General features: G+C 54.6%; 1 protein-coding gene across 1 annotated transcript in view; it reads right to left on the reverse strand.

Moving 5' to 3' along the window:
• TMCO4 (transmembrane and coiled-coil domains 4) overlaps nucleotides 1-21,977 on the reverse strand; it is an 85,640-nt gene that overhangs the window by 23,501 nt on the left and 40,162 nt on the right. Inside the window, exons 10-13 of the mRNA XM_044237309.1 lie at nucleotides 21,599-21,718; nucleotides 17,510-17,674; nucleotides 16,525-16,661; nucleotides 13,520-13,604 (exon numbers count right to left, since the gene is read on the reverse strand). Of these exons, the coding sequence (XP_044093244.1) occupies nucleotides 13,520-13,604; nucleotides 16,525-16,661; nucleotides 17,510-17,674; nucleotides 21,599-21,718 (507 nt within the window). The remainder of the gene's footprint in view (nucleotides 1-13,519; nucleotides 13,605-16,524; nucleotides 16,662-17,509; nucleotides 17,675-21,598; nucleotides 21,719-21,977) is intronic.

Here is a 21,977-nt window from a genome sequence, read left to right on the forward strand (position 1 = left end):
CCTTGGAAAGATGGTATCTTGTTTGGGAGGTGAGCTGTTGTTCTCTGTCAAACTTCAGGAGAGAGAGGCAGGGTGAACTAAAAGCCATGCTTTCCACGGTTGTCTGAGTCTGTGATCCAGGCTCAACCACCGTCCCTGAAGCCTCAATCTCCAGCAACCGCTAAATGACAAAATGTAAAATCACCCAAATGGAATGCAACTGGACACTTGTCACCTAATTAGCAGTCTCCCAAACACCTGGCTCGAGGGATCATCCTCTCCCTCTGACTTTCCAAAGAAGCCCCTGCGCAGACCTTCCTGATAACAGTGAGGCACCCTGGGAAGATCATTCCCAACCACGACAATGTCCTCGTAGCCATTTGAGACCTTTCCAGGGCGCTCAGCTCCTAAAAGGCGAGGGCGCGCTTGGACAGAGTACGTCAGGGGGAAACGGAGCGTCTGGCTCTGCGTGGAGGTGGCATCTCCACGCCCCCTCCCGGAAGTGAGAAATCCGCACTCGTGGCTTTCCACGACTTTGCTGGGAACCTAATAGTGAAATTCCCGGCTCAGTTATAGCAACTGGATAATAACAGGAAAAGAGGACGTATAATAAGAGGGACAGCCTCGAGGCTGCCGAATGCCGACTATGTGCCAGCTGTTCTGCTGAGTGCTTACGTATATTATCCCCTTTGCTTAGCCTCTGAAGAAAGTACTATGAGACCCATTTCACAGGCGAGGAGACTGAGGCACAGGGACTAAGGGCCTGTTTGTAGAGCGAGTGAGCGGCAGAGCTGGAAATCGGATCCAGGCCAGGCTGCGGGGTTCCAAGCTCCTTCTGCCCCAGGCCCTGCTCCCCTGTGTCTGAGTTTCCCGGCCAGCTCAGGCCTCTACTCACACGAACGTCCTTTCCACTCCGGATGTTTACATTTATCCGTAAGTTGTTGGATAAATGCTGCACACGGCACTGGAGGCTATCTGCCCTGAGAAGTCCTGCAAGTCCTTTGAGGAAGGGGATGGGGCTTTGCAAAGTTTAATAAATAGGAATTCGAGAAAATGTGTGAACAAAAGATAGAAGAAATAAACAATAATGAAGACTATTCTAGAGACTGGAAAGGTCAGAGTTCACGAGGGGACACCCCGTGCTGGGGCGGCAGGGACAGGGGCCCCAAATCTCAGACCCTTCATTAAAATGTCAAGGATGGGACACACTGACTCACAGGGGAGAATGTTTTTATCTTCTGCTGCAAAACAGGCCAGGCCAGGTTCTACAAGACGGTGCCGGTGCTGGCTAAGCAGGCCTGACGATCGCGCGCATCTTAGCTACAAGGAAAAGCCCCAACAGTTTCCATTTCAGAATGCTGTGAACTGAGATGGTTAATTAATATGTAAATCAGCGGGACTTGGGGTGTTTTCTTCCCTGGTTGGAATCCACCTAACCCCCAGGGGAGCGTGTGTACTTTCATTGCAGCCCGTCTGGGTTCTTCCACACCTATCAACCGGGGCTCACGCAGAGCATCTACTTACATAAAATTCTGAGTGAGGGGAGGCCGAGGAGGGAAGGAAACCGACAATGGCCATGAGAGGTGGGATCTGTCGTCCATGAGATTGGGGGTTGGGGGGCATCTACCAGGGCTGACCACGGCCAGGAAAAGGAACACTCCTCGAGACCATTCCCTCCCTGGCTCTGTGCTCACCACGGAAATTCTGGCAGATCATCTGTCTCCCCAGGAGCCTGGGCAGTGAGCACGGACATCTGCTCCATCTGCTGTCATCAGAGGGTGACGATTATTGGTGACCTAATGAATCAGCATTCAGTTCCCAGTACTGTGTCTTATGAGTTTGTTTGATGGGACTCTGATCAGCTCTGGGTGCAAAAGAGACAGAATCAGGTTTCTGAAAATCCCAGAAGCAGACCTGAGGATGTGCAGGCTGCTCAGGTGCTGTAGGGCTTGGGGCGCTCTGTTGCTGTGCCAGCGGTCCCCCTGGATAGTGTCTGTACGTGAGCAGCCTCAGCAGATACCCTGGACAGAGCCTGCTGTTCCCCAGGCCACAAGCCATTGATGCTCAGATGAGAGACTCGTTCCTGAATTCCTAACCATGCTGGGGCTGAGTAGTAAGCCTCCTGTCACTGGAAGCAATTAAGCAGAGGCTGATAGACACCTCTGATGGATGAGGCCAAGGGGGTCCTGTATGCATGGAGCTCTGAACCCGAGTAACCCCTTGAAACCCGGATAGAAGAGTCTACTTCCCGGGGTTCATGGGATGGGAGAATGCACGGAGGCCCTTGCTGACCGACCCCAAGGATACTGTGAAATTCTCCTGGATTACCAAACTGATTAGACTGAATGGTGAGTTGCCCTTCCAGTGTTCTAATACTTTCAACACGCAAACCACCTCCCGTATCATAGCCAGTGATCAAGCATTTCCTACATGTCAGGCTGGTGCAAGGCGCCTACTATGTGCTGGTTTCTTTATCCTCATGGTATCTCCCCTGAGGGTATACCCTCAGGTATACACCTGGTATCATTAGGTCTATTTTACTCGAGAGGAAGGCTTGAAGAAATTCTGTAGCCTGCACAGGGTCGAAAGGTTGGTAGTGGAACCAGGATTTGAGCCCAGGGCTCTCTGACCCTGAGCCCATGATTTAAGCCCTGGGGCATTAAGAACTGTGTCCTTCTACAACTTCTCATAGAGTTAACCCTCTAACATCACGGTTAGGAGGAAGAAGCATGTCTACAAATGGTTAGGGTGGTAGGAAAGACACTCCAGGGGGAGAGGCTGATTTCTAGAGGTAAGTGGGCTCATCTAGTAGGCGCTGGGGGCCAGGGGTGTGGGCTGACGGTGGAGCAGAGAGGCCAGCCCCAGAGGCCAGGCGAGACAAGCCCACCAATCCTTGCCTTCTTCCTACAACCGGGACAACCCAGGTTCTCTGTGTGAGTAAATGCGTTTCAGCAGGTGGCAACGGCCAAAGTCAAGGGTGTCTGCATCCCCAAGAGAACGCAAGCAACTTTCCAAGGGAGTCAGCGGCCTAATCTGCAGCCAAGCCTGGCAGAAAGACCCTGTTAGTTTAGACGAAAACAGCGAATGGATCCCATGTTCTGATGAATCATTCCTGCCCTGGGAGCCGCCGTCGGAAGATGATCCTGCCTTACGGCAAGCTCAAACCAGTGTGTGTTACAGCCTCGGAGAGAGCCACCTGGATGAGCGAATGGAGAAGGGACAAAGGCATTCTTGTGTACTGAGGTCCTCTGCGTGGCAAGGACTGTGTTGTCACATCTGCTACACGGGAAGGCCAACAGAGCGCTAGAGTTGAAGTCCGCGCCCGCCATTCGTACATGATCGCACCTCTGCCCTGTCCCAGGTCCCGTCCCAGAGGCTGGTGACACAGGGGAGAAGGGAATGCTGGAGTCCCTGCCTTCAACCTCTTCACAGACAGAACAGGAGTGTCAATACCTAGACCTTAGCACTGTCTGTAGGTTAAGCAAAGTGCTTAGCACTGCGCCTGGTCCGTGGTAAGTGTTCGATAAACAAAAGTCGGAGAGGCGTCAGTATCCCTATTTACCAACTAGGCCAAAGCTCAGAGGGGGAGTGACTTGCTTTCCGGGACCCCAGAGAGTTAACAGAGTAGCAGAGCCTGGATTTGAACTCAGGTTTCTACACTCCAGATCCAGTGCTCCTTGATGTCATTTGGCTTGGCGGCCACAGTCCCTTGCATCTTGAAGATCCAGGAAAAGCAATCCAGGGGCACCAGCTTACAGATGGAGCAGGGACTGGGGGGCGGCCAGGACCCACTTAATGCACGCACCCTGGGGCCCGGAGTGCAGCACGCCCAGCCGCCTTTTATCTGCAGAAGGAACACGCCGACAGGAGGGCTGGCGCATCTCAGACGTCTCGCTGACTATGTGGACAGGGCCACGGGGCAGGGACAATATGTAATGCCTCTAATTAATTCCCCTCAGATCCTTTTGGAACGAAGAGGAGAATAAATGCGTCAATGAACTGAAACGGAACCGATTTTTTGGTTCACGCGGCCATTTCCCAGCTCAGCCTGCTATCATGAGTCAGCCTGAGCTGGGCTCGCTTTCCAGCTACTTAATTCTTGAAAGCTTTTAGAGCAAACACATGGAGAAATGAGCAATCCGTTACGATCGGGGGCCCAGAGCCTCTCAGCAAGTGCTTGGATGGTGGCTCTTCCTGGCACCAGGCTCTGCTCCCCCACCCCTGCCACCTGCCGGAGCCAGAAATACCCTTGGTTGGCGGGTCCGTCACTCCCCGAGCCCATTCATCCCGTCGGCTGGCAGACGGGCCGTCGGAAGGCGCCCGTTCGTCTCTGGGAATTCTGGCTCTATGCATTTCCTGCCCAAGGGCACAAACGTTTGTTGGCAGGTGCACATTCTGTCTCAGTTGGGAATGGGTAGGATCATGGCGTGGGGTGTGCGCGTGCTGGGTGGTCTGGAAGCAGAGGGACCCGGGTGCCCTAGGTCACTGGGAGGCGGGGCCAGGCTGCGGGGGGGGGGGGCTGTGTGCTGTCCTCTGCAGGCAGCGCTCATGGTGAATGTCATGGCTGCATTCCCAGGCTTCCATGAATTAACTACTAACCTGTATTGGGCACCTCCTATAGGCCAAGACCTGGGAAGGAGCTGAACCCAATAGGCAGGTCCTCCGTGAGGCTGACCACCCTCTGGTTGGGGAGGCAGACCCGCAGGCCGTCCAAGCAGAATGGCCCCCACTGAGGACCTGGGTAGTGGGCAGGAACCCCAGCTTGGCCACCTCCCTGGCTCTGCCTTTGGGCAAATCCCTTCAGCTCTCTGGGTCTCTGCCTCCTTCTCCGCCTTTCTGGAAAACGGGACAAGGACTGCCCGCCTCGTGATGCTGTCGTGAGGCTCGGTGATTAACACTGCTCCACGAGGGCCTAAGCCCCACGTCCCAGCCTGTCGCGGCCAACACCCCACACGGAAGAAAGCCCACGCGATGCCTGTGTCCTCTGAGAGAAAGCAATAACAAGAGGGTCACCTCGTCAGTGCTTGTTCCTAAAGTGTTTATGTGTGTGTGTGTGCACATGTGTGTGTGTTAAGCATAGCCTTTTCAAGTTTGACTACTTTACACCTTTCTGCAAGAAACACCCACTTTCTTTTTTTCTAAGATTTGTTTATTTATCTGAGAGAGAGAGAGAGAGTGCATGGGTGGGAAGGGGCAGAGGGAGAATCCCGAGAAGACTCCCACTGTGTGTGTGGAACCCAAAGCGGGGCTCGATCCCACAACCCTGAGATCACAGACTGAGCCGAAATCAAGAGTCGGTTGCTTACCCGACTGAGCCACCCAGGCGCCCCCCAAAACATGTTTTCCTTTCTAATTGCTCCAGAGACTTCCTTCCATGAGGCTATTGTGCGCACAATCTTGAAATGATGCTGTTTTTCATCCATGCTCCAAGCAACATCTTTGCCTTAGAATATAAGTGTTTTATCTCATGTGGGTAAGACTACTAAAAGTCATTTGTTGAACTCCTCAGAACAATACGGTGTTTAAACCACTTGTCAAGGGGGGTTTGAGAGCCACATCCTGAAAAGGTTGTGTCTGAGTTCGCATGGGGTTGGGGGCCCTGGTGTTGGGAGAAGGCCGAGAACCTTCTGGGCAGCAAGACAAGGACCCAGCCCAGGAGGCTCTGCCCAAGCAGAGAGGAGTTACCCTGAACTTGCAGTTTTCTTTCTCGGGCACGGGCAGCTCTGCGGGAAGGACAGCTGATGGGGATCTAAGGCCAAAACATTCTAATGGACGCACCTGGAAATATCACTTGGCCTCACACGGAGCCTTTGCTGCAAAAGGGAGATAATTATCCTGACCTTAGGTTGTCGTAAGGATCAGCTGCCAAAGTCGTGAATCAGAGCAGGGGCCAGCCGCAGTGGACGCGAGTTCCCGCTGCATCATTACCAGCCCTGTAGCCTAGGCTAGGTGCTTTATCTCTGTAAGCCTCCATTCCTTCATCTGTAAAATGGGGATAGGTAGACTCTCACAGGATCATCGTGCAGATCGAATAAAATGTGGTGTGCATTGTATTTAGCTGTGCCTGGCGCTTCGCAGTGCCCGCTGTCAGCTGGGGAGAGGACCAGGAGGAGGAGGACAGGTCGGGGGGTGGGAGAGGGGGCTGGATTCTTGTGTTTCCTTCTGTTTCCTGAGCCCAGTGCTTATGGGAGCCCGTGGTCTCCCCCAAGGGCAGGACACTCAGGTTAAGGATGTCAGCCCCCACCAGGTGGCTGCCCTAGAAGCTGGTAGCACAGGACAGTAAGAACACCCCATACCGAGCACCTACTGTGCCAGGTGCTTTCCAGAGGACTGACGCACGTCACTGCCGACCCTGCAAGACCCCAGGTCGTGTCTCAGACGGTGGGTTACTTCTGAAGATTGGACTCTAAGCTCCATGGGGAGAGGGGCTATCCTGACTTCCTCACTGCGGCCTCCCCAGGGCCCTGCACAGCGCCCAGAGCACACCAGGTGCAGAATGTGCAGGAGCTGATGGAATGAATTTCATTTAGAGAACTGCCGTTCGGCAGGTGTGAGCTGAGCTGCGGAAGGGGCAGAGAGTCTGATGCAGACTCCGTGCTGAGTGTGGAGCCTGATGTGGGGCTCCATCTCACAACCCCAAGATCACGGCCTGTGCCTAAACGACAAGTCAGAGGCTTCACTGACTGCGTGCCCTGAGACACTCCCATTTCCCCCCATGTTTCAGATACATCAGGGCAGTGGAGACGCCTCAGTGATGGGCAGGGTGCTGGGTCTGGGACTCCCAGTGGACACTCTCACTCCAGAGCCCACTGCTCACAGCTCCTACTTCGCGGTGGGGGAAGGGCTGAGCCGCCCATCACCGTCACCGTGTGGCTTCGCAGCCCTGTCTTGTCTTGTCCCCTCCTTCCTGCTGTGCCCTGTCTGCTGGGTGGGGACGCCGGATGGCCAGCTGTGGAGCTCCGGGGGCCAGTGGCTTGCCGTATTGCTGGTAAGCGGGTGCGTGCAGCGGGGCTCTGCGGGCTTCCCTGGAGGGCGTCTGTGTAAACACACACGGCTGTGAGCAGGTGTGCATTTTTGTGAGCACGTGCGTGTCCGTGTTTCTATTTGTTTTATTGTCTAGTGTGGGTTAAACAAGTGTGGCCACAAGGTGCTGCTGGAGTCCCGCCCGCGCCCTCGGCCTGCCCTGCCCCCAAGCCCAAATGCCAGGGAGTCCCAGTCTTGGGATTCAGGACCTTTCAGTTCCCCTTGGCAGGTGGGTGTTTCGTTTTCCGCTTCCCATTTCTGGGCACCGTCAGGAGTTCCCTCACTTTCCGAAAGAGAAAGGGAAATGGGGGAGGGGGGATGCTTAGAAATGGCTCTGAGGCCCAGCTTTGGAGAGGTCGCCCCTCCATGTGGAGTCACTGAGAAAGCCAAGGGTGTGAAGCGGCTACACACCCTGGGCCAGGGAGGGGCCATCTGGCCGAGACTGCCAGGCCACTGAGGTGGGCACAGCTGCAGAGGGTTACCAGAGCCCTCTTGCCTCCTGTCCAGATACAGGGTGGGATGGGACATTACTAACAGGGGGGACAAGATCAGAACAATCAAGAATAAAGACTTTCTCAGGGGTGCCTGGGTGGCTCAGTCAGCTAAGCGTCTGCCTTTGGTTCAGGTCCTGATGCCGGGGTGCTGGGATGGAGCCCCATGTCTCGGGCTTCCTGCTCAGCAGGGAGTCTGCTTCTCCTTCTCCCTCTGTCCCTATTCCCCTCTCCCCAACTCATGTTCTCTTTTTTCATGCTCTGTCTCAAATAAAGAAAATCTTTAAAATAAGTAAAACACAAATAAAATGCAGAGGTTTTCTCAATAAATGTAAATGAGCTATGCTACCAACATAAAAAGGCCTCCCTTTTTCCTGCAAAAACTTACAAGCATCTGTGCTTGGCACGAAGCTGAGCAGGACGTGGCTCCCCCCTGCAAGGAGCTTCGAGAGTGGGGGAGGCTGACATGCGGACCCCGCCCCGATGCGCGGTGAGGCTCATTCCTCTACTTGGTTCACTCTCACGGGTCCACCGAGTACCTAGTACGTGCGGGCAGGTGACAGGCTCAGGGAGCAGGGACGAGAAAGAGCAGCAGCACCCCGGCGCCCGTCTGTGTTGCGGTTCCTGGCCGGGGCTGCATGGTGGGGAGCCCCGGCATATGGGTTTTGGGAAAAGAATTGCCCAGGTAGCTCTGCTGTGCGCTCCGAGGTTACAGTTAGTGGGCCAGTGGGACTGACGAGTAAACAGGTGGTTCTCAACAGTGACGCCAGAGCTGGAAAAGATGCTCAGGCAAGAGCAGAACAGTGGCTTGGAGAGACAGTCTGGCACTGGGGTAGAGGTCACACAACTCTTAGCCGGACTGCCTGCTCTGCTACCCGCCAGCCGTGTGATTTGGGCAAGTTACCTATGGTCCATACTTCAGTTTGCTCATCTGTACAATGGGCACGACACCAGCATCAACCCGATAGGGCTGCTGGGGAGGGTTATGTGAGATGACGGGGTGAAGACGTGCGACACACAGGCTCCTCGGCACAGACCCTTTCACAGGACCTGCTCAGCTGCTCATTTCTTCCATGATTCAGAGGCTGAGCATCTAACCAATCAGTTCCAGCTGCTTAGCCCGGCGTTCAAGACCTTATAGCAGGCTCCTGTCCTAACGATCTCCCGCTGCCCCCCGCAGTCTCCTTTCAGGGCTACAAAAATGCTGGGCACCCTGAGAATCCCTCCTTTGCTATGCCAGCCTGATTCTCTGCAATGCCCTTCTCTCTTGCCTCACTCATGACCCCTGCTCACCGTTCAAGGTCAAGGTCCTCTGCAAAGTATAGCACAAGGGTTGAGAGTGAGGTTTCTGGAGCCAGGTGCCCTGGGGTGGAAGCTTGTCTCCAGCACTTGGGATTTGCGTGGCTTACCCTGGAGGTCTGTGTTTTCTTGTTCGCGAAGCATGGAGTATGCTACCTCCCAGGGTCGCTATCAGACTGAACGAGATCCTGCACATAAGTGCTTTCTGTGTGGCAGGGTGCACAGTGGGTCCGCACCTGGTGCATGAGCCCATCAGCCTGTGCTTGAGTCCCTTGCCCCAAATCAAGTTCCTCCATCTTCCTGAGCACTCAGTGCGAGCTAGGCACAGATGGGGCTGGGGGGCTGGGAGGGTGGGGGGTTGGAGGGAGGCTCAGACAGACCCTGCCCACCTGGAGTTCCTGGTCTCATGTGGGGGTGGGGAAATGGGACACAGAATGACCAGCTCCTTTATCTACACCGCACTCACTAACGTTCCCTGTGCAGAGTAGGTCTTCTGATCAGAGTTTAGAAGCAGAAATTCTCTGAGTGTCCCCAGATCACAGCACCTCCTCCACATACATCACCTCATTGTCTCTTGAGTAGCCTTCAAGGTAACAGGTTTCAAGCCCCTATTCACATGAGCACTCTGGGGTTCAGAGAGGTTAAGTGATTTGTCCAAGATCCCACAGCTGGTCAGCAAAGAAGCTAGGACCCAAATCCAGGTCTACCTAATACAGAAGCCCCAATTCTTATGGGCAGGCCATGAAGATGCAGGGGAAGGAGCAGTGAGCAGGAAGGAAGTCGCCTTGGGAACCAGCCCCCAAAAGGCTGAGGTGCAGGGACATCTCAGTGTCTCAGCACCCCCTTGTCACCGAGGGGCCACTTGTCTCCCTCCTGGCAGTTCCCTGCCTCACATGCACATACACCAGGGTGACCTCACTTCTGAATATCATAGCCAAATGGACGATGGTAATTAATTCAATCTGTTCAGCAAGGAAATTGAAGACTTGGCTTATATTACTGATCTGACATTAACACGTAACTTATGCTAGTTGGGGCCACAGACATGCCTTTCTCCTCTGAACTGAGAATGTGTCCTATAGAAGACCATGTCCCTCCAGCTAATGAGGAGCCTGGCAGGTGGTCAGCTGCTTGGGTTGAGGGAGAGATGGCCAGGGACGAGCAAGATGATGTCAGCACAGAGGATGACAATTCTTCCAGAACTCCCAGGGAGAAGCAGATTCAGAGAAGGAGGGGTAGTCTGCAGCCAGCCCTGGACCGGTAGGGGGCCCCGCAGTCTGAGTGAGATGCTAGAGGACGTGTTCACCAGGACCCAGCGTGGGGCTGGGTGCCTGACCTCCATGTTCTCCAGCCTTTGCCACTGCCCGCAGGCGACATTAGCCTCTTGCTGCAGGCAGACATATGGACATCCAGGGAGGCTGTGTCCTTCCCCAGCCCCAGCGACCCAGCTGAGCAGAGTCAGGACTCAGATCCCCGTCTCCGTGGGCTGCAAAGCCAAGCTTTCCTCTACCCTGGCATGGAGTCTGGATTGCCCTTTGGCAATTTGCTCCTCTCTCCCCGATGGTGGGTAGAACACACTGTCCCACACTGACCATCCAGGGCTTGGCCGTCGCTTTCTTTGGCCAACAGAATGTGCGGAAGATTAAAAATTGCCGAAAACGCTTTGCCACGCCTTGTATTCGGGGAAAGCATTTCCCCTCTGATCCCTTGAATCTGGTCTGGCCTGTGACTTGTTCTGACCCACAGCATGTGGCGGAAGTGATACGTTCTGGGACCTGGCCTTCCGAGGTCTTGCCCTGTTCACTCCTGCCTTCTTGAAATGCTGCCCAGAGAGAACCCATGAGGACATCAGGTGAGCCTGCTGGAGGATTCACGGTCCGCTGGGAAGGACTGAGGCATGCCGGGGACCCCCAGCCAGCGGCCAGACAGTGAAGGAGGTCGGCTCCCATGTTGCAAGCATTCCAGCTCTGGCTGCAACCACACCAGTGAGCCCAGGCGCGAGGAGGAGAGGAACTTCCTAGTCAACCCCCAGGACTATAAGAAATACCCCGTTATTTGCGTTTTAAGCCACTAAGTTTGGAGAGGTTTTCTGCAGCAATGAACAGCTGATACAGAATGGTGGTAAAGACGGCACGGCCAGAGGTCTAGAATGTGCATGTGCGGTTTGCTTTGGCCCTAGCCCTCTAGTGCTCTGCCCTGAGAGGAAAATGCCCTGGGGGGGGGCGCTGCCCCTTCTGCTCCACCATGACACACGCACATGGGGCAGATGTGAGTGCAGCCCGTAGCCTGGGGCCAAGCCTGTCCAACCCATGACCAGAAACAGAGCCTGTTCTAGAACAAGCGAACCACCGTAGATCCTGGAACATGGCAAGGGTGTGGTGTAACCCTGTGAGTTTGGGGGTTAGCTTGTTACCCAGCATTACCCCGGCAGAAGCTGACTGGTACACCCGTCCTGCTTCTCTCTAACCCACACATTTTTAGCAAGACTCCTGTGTCCTGCACGAGAAATGGCAGCCCCTAATTTTCCCAAGAGATTCTGACAGCCCTGTTATCATTTGCACAAAGTCGTAGGAGCAGAACATGACATGATGTTTGGGACGTCAGTGGTGTGGCTGTGGTTCCAAAAAAGCCCTTTCCCACAGGGGATCAAAGAGCTGAAGGCGGGAGACACATGGGCCTCCAGGGGGTTCCTGCCAGCTGGCCAGAAGGTCCCAGGTGGATTATCTGTACTAGGGGAGCTGCAAAGGCAGGGAATTGATGACTTTCTGACTTGCTCTGCTCTGGTCATGTCTAGTTAGGGGAAGAACTTACAGAGAATGTATGATGTTCTCTAAGCTGGAAGTGGAAAATCACCGGTACCAGAGCCCCAGATTCAGCCCTGCTTCCTGGGTGGTTTCTGCCTGACCTCTGACCCCAGCCTGAATTTTCCTGGTGCAGACAGCTCCAAGTTGACTCACTAGGCCCTTCTGGATGGTGGTCCCAGGTTACCCAGAGCTACTGGAAATAGGACAGAGGCGTCTCCCCATTGCTTAGCGATGCAGACAAAACCAAGTGACAAGGGGGCTGCTGAAAGCTACGAGGGAGTAGGGTATGGTGCAGGGGGGTCCTCCAAAATGACAGAAGATGAAGCCTCTTCTGCAGGGCTCACCCACAGGGGCTTGGGCCATGGTCAATGGACCATTCCATGGTCAATGCCAAGGAAAGCACACCCGCCTTACTTGCGTGACCAGGAAAATAGCTCTGGTCCCCAGTCCAAGGTGGGGAGACATTTTAGCAAAACAGAAAGAACAGGAATGAAGCAGGCCCCTTAGCCCCAGGGTCTGTCCCACGCCCTCTGGGGATGCCAAGGATGAAGATAACACCAGGCAGGCCGGTCTGGCTCCCTCAGATCCAGCCAACTGCGAACATTCCCCTCCCCCCCACCCCTCGCCTGCTGGCAATGGGTCGGCAGTCGGGTCACATGCTCAGGGGGAGTGGCCAGGGGCCATCTTCAGGGATGGCCTCAGGCTGGCAGCGGCTCTGAGAGCAAAAGCTGCCAACAGACATCCCAGAGCACAGTTTGGTCAACAAGGGAGGGCTCTACAAGGTGCAGAAATGCTCTGTGTGGAGTCCCTGGAAGCAAGCATGCAGGCCGGGTATTATAACTCCATTTTATGAGTGGGGAAGCCAAGGCCCAGAGAGGCGTTCCTAGAAAATCCCCAGGGAGACGGCCGGGTGAACCCCTCTCTGCTGCCCACCCTCTGCTCCCAGGCCGGGGTCATTATGAGCTCCCTCTCTTGCCTCAGGGGCCTGCTGCTGCTGTGCTCCACCAGGAGAGGGGGGAGTCTGGGTCCCGCAGACTGTGGGCCATTCCAAGAGCCCCGGGCTCTACCCCTCCCTCCCCGAGCTGTCCCCCGCTGACAGACCTGCCCGAAACTGACCCTTCATCCCGGGACCCCTCCCACCCAAGGTCCAGAGCAATGGCACTCAAGCTTCCCACTGTCCCAACACTCAAAGTGTGTCATTGGACAGCATGAACACACACCAGAGGTGGTGTAGTGGCTGGAATGATGGCTCCCCAAGAAGGGACATCCACCCGGAACCTGTGGATGAGAACTTCTTAGGAAAATGTATCTTCAGATGTAACTGAGTTATGCAAATGTTATAAAGTTAAGGATCCTGAGATGAGATCATGCTGGCTTTGGTGGGGAGGAGTGGGGGTGGCTAAACCCAACGACACTGTCCTTACAAGAGAAGAGAAAGCAGGAAGGAGAAGAAGACAGGTCAGGACAGAAGCAGGGAATGGAGGAAGGCTTCTACAAACCAAGGAGGGCCAGGGACTGCCAGGAGCTGGGAGAGATAAGGAAGGATCGTCCCCTAGAACCATCAGAGGGAACGTGGCCTTGCCGATACCTCTCAGTTTCAGACTTCTCATCTCTCTTCCTCCCACTCAAGCACGCACGTGACAACACCAAGGCCAACGTCATTATCACAGGACCAGATAATCATTAATATGGGACCATTATTACGGGACCAGCCCCTTAAATTTACAGTACAAAAAAAAAAAATAAAGCCAATTTCCAAATGACTTAATGGTTTTGTCTATTTTTCCAACCACTTTTAATTTCTTACTAGAATCACCAAGAACTGGGAAGACACTCCCAAGGCTCGTGATCCCTGGCCTGGAACCTTCTGCCTGAGGATGAACTTGGGAAGCATTTTCATCTGTGACAGTAAGCCAGACTTACCTTTCTCCTGAGCCATCTCTTGCAGACAGAAGTAGATGACCCTGGCTCCCAGGCTAAAGCCAATCAAGGTGACAGGTCTCTGGCCCTGCGGGAGACAGGACACAGGTGTCTGGGTGGGGGGACACTTGCCAGTTCAGCATCGGCCCTGATGAGGATGGCCCTTGTACACTCCTTAGTGCTTGCCTCACGTTTAATGAATCATGCATCTGCTACCCTCACCTCCGATGGTCCTGGAGCTCTGATGTCTTAATCGGGACAGACAGGGCCCTCATTCCTGCAAGAATCCACCTGCTGCTGGAACTGCTTCCTCCCAGGCTAACAGGCAGCCTCTGGCTGGGTTAATTCCCTTTCATCTTGAACCATTACCCAGCCACTGGCTGTCTCTTCTTCCCCAGGGGACAGGACACATCTATTGGGTGGCAGACGACGACAGTGAAGTGGGATATGCCAGGGAGAGGAGGCGGCGGTACCCCAGGCTGTGACGATGGGGACCCGGGCAGGGACATGTGGGGGAGAACTGGTCTGTTTCCAGAGGGGAACATGGGACTGAAATATTGGCTTTACATAAGAGAAGGTAGTAAGTAGTCACAGAGAGGGATTTTCTAACTAAAGAACTTGTAGGAAAGGCAACTGCTAAGAGGAAGAAAGTTATGGGGGATATTGGTGCCAGTTCTACATGGAAGGAGGGGACAGGAGCAGGGGAGCTCCCAAGGTCTGGTCTGGTCCCAGAGTCTCTTCCTTTTCCTTGGTTTTGTGCCAATACATGAATATTAACCTTCCCCCCGTCCTGCCCCCACCCCCCGCCATCTATGAGGACAGGAAACCCTTGATCAAATAGTAGCCAATTCTGCTGGAACCATGGCAATGGCTGCTTATCCCCACCCCAACACCTGCTCACCCTGCAAAGTCCCTGCTAACAGAACTCTTGAGTTTTGCTGGTGCACAGCCCTCCGGCTGGGGACAAAGTCCCTCCAACTCTTTTACAGCTAGGGAGGCCCAAGGACAAGAAGCGACGCAACAGTGTGACTTCCACGCCCCTCACTCCGCTTTCCTGCCTCTGACTCCCTGGGATGGGGAGGTCAGGCCAGCAGATCTGTCTCGGACCAAAAGAGAGACTGAATGCAGAGGACACGTGGCCATGACACTGAAGGAGTTGGGGCTCCTGTACTGCAAGGCCGTCTACGTGGGAGGCAGAGTAACAGCCTGCCGAGAATGGCCCCATCCAAACCCTGGGGCCGCGTGAATGCTGTCTTAGAGGACAGAGAGGGAGGCAGGAGGGTCAGAGGGAGACAGGTGACGTGCTGGCAGAAGCAAGGGACAGAGAAGCAGATTTGCAGATGCTGCACTGTGGGCTTGGAAGCTGGAGGCAGGGTGCTACCGGCCAAAGAAGGTAGGTGGCCTTTGGGAGCTGGAAAAGGCCGGGCTGTGGGTGCTCCCTGGAGCCGCTGTCGGGGACCCGACGCTGCAGACCCACGGGAGATTCCTGAGCTCGGAGCTGTAAGATAATACACGTGGGTTGTTCTAAGCCTGTGGTCATGCGTTACGGCAGCAAGAAGAAACGAAGACACACGCGTCGTCCTGGAGGCTGACAGCCGGCTGTTCCACGGGAGAGGACGAACACCCGCCTTGTTGAAGCCAATACCACTCTGGTCTTTGCCTTACAGCCAAACCTGGCGCAGGGCTGCTCCATTTCTTCCGGCAAAGACACAGCGATCGCAGGGAGGGTCTATTCCTCAGTTTACCCACTGCGGTGGAAACTGCTCGTTGTCCCTCAGTATCCGTCCTCCCCTTTTCTTGTAGCTGAACGTCAGCTAGGTTCGCGGACACACGGAAGACAGACGGCCTTCCCCTGCTTGTGCACCCGCAGGGGTGGTCCTAGGACCAGGGTCTGGCTGATGAGACATCAGTGGAAATGCTACCAACCAGGCCTTTGCTCTTTCTTCTTCGGCCCTTCCTTTCCCCCGCTGGCTGGGGCGGAGGCTGACATCTGGGACCACGAGGTCCAGACGACGGATAGCAGAGCACACACCACAAGGCAAGTAGGTCTCTTCACCAGGGCAAGCGCTGCCGTGTAAGACGGCCTCCCTCAGCTTTTCCTTGAGAAACAGACTTCCGCCTGCTGGAAACCACCGTTGTGGTTCCAATAACCCTAATCTCACAGTCATCTCTGAAATGCTTCTCCAAACTTTGGTCTCCATTTACTCAAATTCATCTTGAAGGGGGCAGTTTCATTTCCCTGGTAGGTACTGGATTCAGATTTGGAAGTTTTCCAATTTCAGATTTTTTTTTTTAAAGATTTTATTTATTTATTTGTCAGAGAGAAAGGAGCGAGAGTGAGCACAGGCAGGCAGAGGCAGAGGGAGAAGCAGGCTCCCTGCCAAGCAAGGAGCCCGGAAAGTTTTCCAATTTCAGATTTATTTATTTATTTGAGAGAGAGAGAGGAGAGAGAGAGAGAGAACACGTGCGCACATTAGAGCATTAGCAGATGTGGAGCCGAGGAAGAGGGAGAGAGAGTCCTCAAGCAAACACCCAGCTGAGCGCAGAGCCTGACGTGGGGCTGACCCTGGGACCATGGGATCATGACCTGAGCTGAGACGAAAGTTGGACGCTTAAGTGACTGAGCCACCCAGGTGTCCCTAAATTTGAAAAGTCTGATAGTTATTTATCTTTCTGACCATCGTACACGGTATTTGACTAAAGATCTGCTCAGATGCTTGCAGGAAGAAGCACCTGGCCTTGTCCATGCCCGCAGATGTCCGCTTTTCAGTGCTTACCTAACCACAATCTCAGAATCTAGAAATGCACAATCTCAGATTCTCCTCTCACTGGTTCATCCTGGGATACTTCTGGGACTTGAACTAAGGGGCAGTGAAGACCGTCCACCCCCACAAAGCCACTAGACTATCTCCAAGTGGCTTGTCTCTAGGGCTGATGTCTGTGCACAGGTCCGTTCGCTCACCTCCCCTCTTGCCCCTGCCCCACGTCCCATGGCCAGTCCCAGGTACCTGCTGCCGGGAGAGTAGGATGTGGGCCAGGTGCTTGCCAACCTCTGCTGACCGGTGGAGACACACACCCCAGGGGTTGTCGATGACGTTGGCCACAGCGAGGAGTGAGGCTGGCCAGGTCAGGGCAGCCACGATGCCTGGGGAGGCGGGATATCAGTGAAGAAAGCAGTGTGGGGAGGCCCTTCCAGGGAAGTGATGGGCTGGTTAATGGAGGCTCAAGTGAACGCATGCAGAACCTTGAACTTGGAACCTGTAAGTTTTCTAAGGGCTGCCAAACTGCTAAGCAGCAACGAAGCAAACTGCAGCTTGTGCGGGATTCCTGGACTAGATTCCTTCTGTTCAAGCCTCTGTCATGACTGGGATTCTGAAGATGGCCTGGATTGGTCCCTCCACCCTGGGTCCTTCCACTTTGTGCTACGCTCTGCAGTGCCCAGCCCCTGCCGTGCCAGCCACACAAGGCTCTGCCGTGGGACTGGCTTTGGCCAGCGAGACCTCAGTCGATGTGAGACTTGGGATGGTTTTGGGCAGCCTCTCGTGCACTCCTACAGCTGGCGTGGGCTAGCCGGCTGACCCCAGGGGAGGGCGCCAGACGCATGGTGCAGAACCGAGTTGCCCTTGTTGCCCCCGACAAGGCCAGCCCAGGTCACTGGTTGGTCGGCTGATCCACAGCCGTGTGAGCAGGTCCCGGTATCAGTCAAATGAAGCCTCACGACTTCTCTGCTACCGTGAGAAATGAGTGCTGTCGTAAGCTACCGGGTTTTGGGGTTGCTTGTTATGCGGCAATAGCTACCTGATACGCTGTGTGATGATGTGGTTGGCTGTTGGCCTGTCCCCTCCCCACAGAGACCACAAACTTCACAGACAGGAGTGCAGCCTCGACTTCTCTGTATTCCTAAAGCCCGGCACAGTGCCCGGCTCACAGGGAGCCTCAGATCTGTGCAGTGGGCATGCAGCTGGCAGTGGGGTGGGGTGGAGGGGTGCTTACCGGACAACACTGTGTACTTCAGGGCCTCCTGGGCCACCATGTTGGCAAGACCACTGAGGATGGTCTCCAGGGCATTGCCGAGCTCCATCAGGTACTTGGCCTCCCAGGCCAGGCAGTACTGCTCGTGGCTGCGGGCCAGGGCCGCCCACGGGGCGCTGAAGGTGCCTAGGGGAGAACACAGGTAGGTGGGGTCTCTCCTGTCTGCGGCAGAGGGTGCCCCAGCCCAGCTTCCCAGACAGGCAGTGACAGGGGACCACGTGCCCTGGTGGATTGGGAGTGGCAGCTGTTCGTGGAGCAGACGGAGCACTGGGTGGAGCAGAGTGCCATGCTGGCAGTCAGCAGGCTGGGTTTGGGTCCCAGCTTTGCGTTCATTAGTAGCGGGGTGACCCTGCACACCACTGTCCCACTCTGAGCCTTGCTGTGCTTATCTGCGCAGGGGGGAGATGAACATGGAGCTCCCTTTTCAGCAGTCGTAGGAATGAAGTGTTGGAAGTTGTGTGTGTGTGAAGTGCTACTCTTTCTCACCCTGCAGTCCTTCTGGCATCAGGTGCTGAGGATGGATGATAGGAATGTGCACTGCACCAAGGAGCGGGCTCTGGGAATCAGTGGGAAGTCATTCTACAAACTCAGGCTGGGAGACGGTCTGGAAGTTTGGGGCAGAGGCACCAGAGCCCAGCTCTGCCATGATCTCACTGGGTCACCCAAGGCCCCTGAGCTTCAGCATTCTCACTTAGGGACTAGAAATGGGGGATGAAGACATCATCACGACAGTGACCACGTCAGACAGAAGTCTAACCCCGACTGTGTCATGTCCCTAGCACGATACCAAGGCCCTCAGTGAGCTGGCCCCGCCTCCTTCCCAGCCCCATCCCAATTTCTCTCTTATACTCTGCCCCCACCCAGAAACACACTGCATCTTCTCATAGCCTCTGAAACAGGGTGACACTACTGGCCCCGCTTCGTAGCTGAGAAAACTGAGGCATCTAGGCCTCTGTTGGCAGGGGCAGGGACGTACACATATCACAGTCACTATTCTGCGAGCACAACAAGGGGACACAGCAGGACGCCGAGTCTGGACACCCCTCCTCACCCCCCCAAGAGCCTTCCTGCCTGCTGGCATCACAGTGCACAATCACATGGTCTGTTTGCCACGGACTAGATTCCCGAAGCCTGGGTATGGAAGACGTAATAAACACTCACGAAAATACGATCATGAGTGAGCACGTGGCACCCGAGGCTTCAGGTTCTGGACATCAGCTCCCTGCCAACTCCAAGGCCCCATCTGTACTGGAGGGTGTCAGGCCAACACAAGCAACACCCTGGGGCCACCCCCCACCCCCCGCAGGGACCTGGCCACAGCTCTGCAACAACTCAGGGTGGAGAGCAGGGGCTGGGGTGTGGGGGGAGAGTAAGGGTGAGGGTGTGTCCTGGCCCGGCAGCTCCCTGGTTACTTGGCTCACGGCCAGGCATGCCCCCTCGGATCCTACATCTATAAGAGTGGAACGGTAACATCTGACTTTGGAGTGTCGTGGGGATCACGTGAGAGATCACACGCACCACACTGTATAAACTGTAGAGCAGTGTATTGCCCGAGGCCCTGAACAGGGGCCATCGAGCCAGACAGAGTGGTGGTGAGTCCTGCCCTAGTCCCTGGCTAGCCAGGGGACCCTGAGAAGCCCTTATGAATCTCAGTTTCCTTATCTGTAAAATGGGGGTGACCAGGATGCCCACCTCCCTGGCCTGGAGCGAGGGACTCAGTGAGCAAGGCTCCTGAGATGCTTGGATTAGTGCCTGGTTAACACAAAGCTGTTGTCATTATTGTGCACAATCCTGTTTAACTGGGGGGTGGGCTGCCGAGAATCCAACTGTTCCTATCGTGCAGAGCAAGTATGTGATGTCACAGCGGCTTCTCTCCCAGGAGAGACAGGAAGAGGTGCTGTATCTCCCTCCTGAACTTAATCTAGTTTGCTCCGTTTTTTACCTCCCCTGCCCCCGCTTGCCTGAACAGCAGGCTGCACCAGCCTGCGGGAGGAGAACACTGAAGAGGGTTTTGGGCTTTGACCTGGGGCCGAAAGAGCAAATGGGGGTAAAACAAGGAGAAGGAATTTGCTTTCCAGAGTGGTCAGAATCGCAAATTCCTCAACTTAGATGCTCGCTCTTGCTCCTTCCCTCCAGTGTCGGTCCTGCCTGCAGCGTGGTGGCGCGGAAAGGAGTGAAGAGACACCCGTGAACTTTGGGTCAGGACAGACGGGTTCGAATCCTCCATCTCCCTGACCTCCCGCGACCCCTCTGGGCTTCCTCTTTTGCTAGATCAGGACAGAAACAGCCCCCACCTGGGGGGGGTGGATGCGAGGATTGGGTGATACAACACATATTGAGTCCCCATTGCGTGGGTAAGATGCCTGACTCGGGGTAGCCATGCACTAAGTGCTCAGTCCACATTAGAGGCCTACTGTGTAGGGACAGGGACTGGTGATCCCACACCAATGAGGCTTGGGCACCTGGTCATGCCTCTGTACAAAGCCTGGACATTTTCTCACTTGCTTTCTTCTGTGTTGTTTAGAAGAGCTGTGCCTTCTACCCTCAGATCCCAGAGATCCGGAAATTCAGGAGGCTGTCAGCTTGTGTGTGGCTGGCGTGTTCTGGATTCCCTGACCCACCCTGCTTGCTTGCTCTCTCTCTCTCTCTCAGTGATGAACTGTTTGCTGAGCCTCACACTGGGCACTTGCAACAGGGAGCCAGGCAGTGGGTGGACCACGGTGTTAGTCCTTGATGCACCCCAGTTAGAACTGCCTTGAAATTCATGTTCAAATGAGAGCCACAAAGGGGACGTGTGTTTGTGGAATGTCCATGAGAAACTGGGTGCTTTCCATGTGTTAGCTTGTTTAATTTAAACTTTGCAAGCATCTCAAAAGGCAGCTATCATTTGTTCTATTTTACAAATGAAGCACCTGAGGCACAGAGAGGTTAAGTAATTTGCTTGAGGTCACACTGTCAAGATGTACTGATCTCTCACCTACTTCAAGTCCTTTCAATTTTAAGCCACATGCTGAAAGTCCCCTGGTCTCTCCCACTTTCTCTGAGGATAAATTCAAGCTCCCTGTCACACCTTACATGCTCCAGCATGATCTGATCCTGTCAACACCCTTCCAGCCCCCCATTCCAGCCATCCTGTGCTTCTTTTGCACCCCTGGACCTTGGTACATGCTGCTTCTTTGCTTGGTTTATACTTCTTACTCCTTCTTCACCCAGTTAACTCCTGGTCTTTAGCCTAAATGTTACTTTCTCCAGTAGAACCTCGTTCCCTTATTCCCCAGAAACACTCTGTTGGTTCCTATACTGTGCCATCCATAAACCTTCCATGAAATTATTGCTCAATCGTCTGTCTTCTATCTTGGACCACATGTCCCAGGGGCGCTGAGGTCATGATGGTGCTCTCACCACTGAATTCCTAGGCTCAATGTCTGGCATGTGCTGTGTATGATACTCCAGAAACACTGCTCAGTGGCTAAATTAATAGGCAAATGGGTGGGTGAATGAATGGTAAATGGAGGGAAGGGTAGATGGATGGTTGGGTGGAGACAGAGATGGAAGCATGCATCAATGAGTGAATGGGTGGGTGGTTGAATGGACAGGTAGTTGGACGACAGGTAATGGATGGATGGATCTGCAGATGAGTGAGTGGATAGATCAATGAATGGATAGGCGAGTGGGTGGATGGTGATGGATGGGTAGATGGAAGGGTGGATGGATAGATGGATTTGGATGGATGATGGATGACAGGTGTGGGGATGGACTGGTGGACAGGTGGAGGGTAGGTGGATGGATGGATGATGGATGGATGGATGGATGGATGAGTGGATGCATGGACAGACTGATGGAGAGATGAAGGGTGGATGGGTATGGGATGAAGTCATCTCACCTTCTTGAGCCTCAGTTTCCTCCTCTGCAAAACTGGGCCCCTCCCCCACCCCTCCAGAGGTACGCATAGGCAAGAGCCTAGGCCAGGGTTTGGCCCACAACAGCAGTCCCAGCTTCGTCAACACTTGCCCCACCATCCCCCCATCTCTGCTCTGCCCCGGTCCTCACGGTATTTGCCGGACGCCAGCCATCCTGTGATGGCAATGGTGATGTGCAGCTGCCTGCCTTCCGTGAGAGGCAGAAACGTGAACTCTTCGATGGCCCCGACACGCTTCTTCATCTTGTATCCTAAAGACCCAGACACAAAAATGAGGGTGGAGATGACCAGGGACAACAGGAGTGTTAGTGAGAGTGACTCTCCGCGCTCACACACTCGCAGTGAGTGCCAACTGTGTGCCTTCTCCCTCGACAAAATGTCTCATTTTTAAAGTCATTTAAGTTAGGTGCCATTATTGTCCCCAGTTACAGCCAAGGCTAAGAGGCTTCCGAAGGCCAGCCGGCTCCTGGGGCAGAGCTGGGGTTGTAACTCACTGCTTTATCCTGACTC

Source organism: Neovison vison, chromosome 2 (assembly GCF_020171115.1).
Source record: "Neovison vison isolate M4711 chromosome 2, ASM_NN_V1, whole genome shotgun sequence".
NCBI lineage: Eukaryota > Metazoa > Chordata > Mammalia > Carnivora > Mustelidae > Neogale > Neogale vison.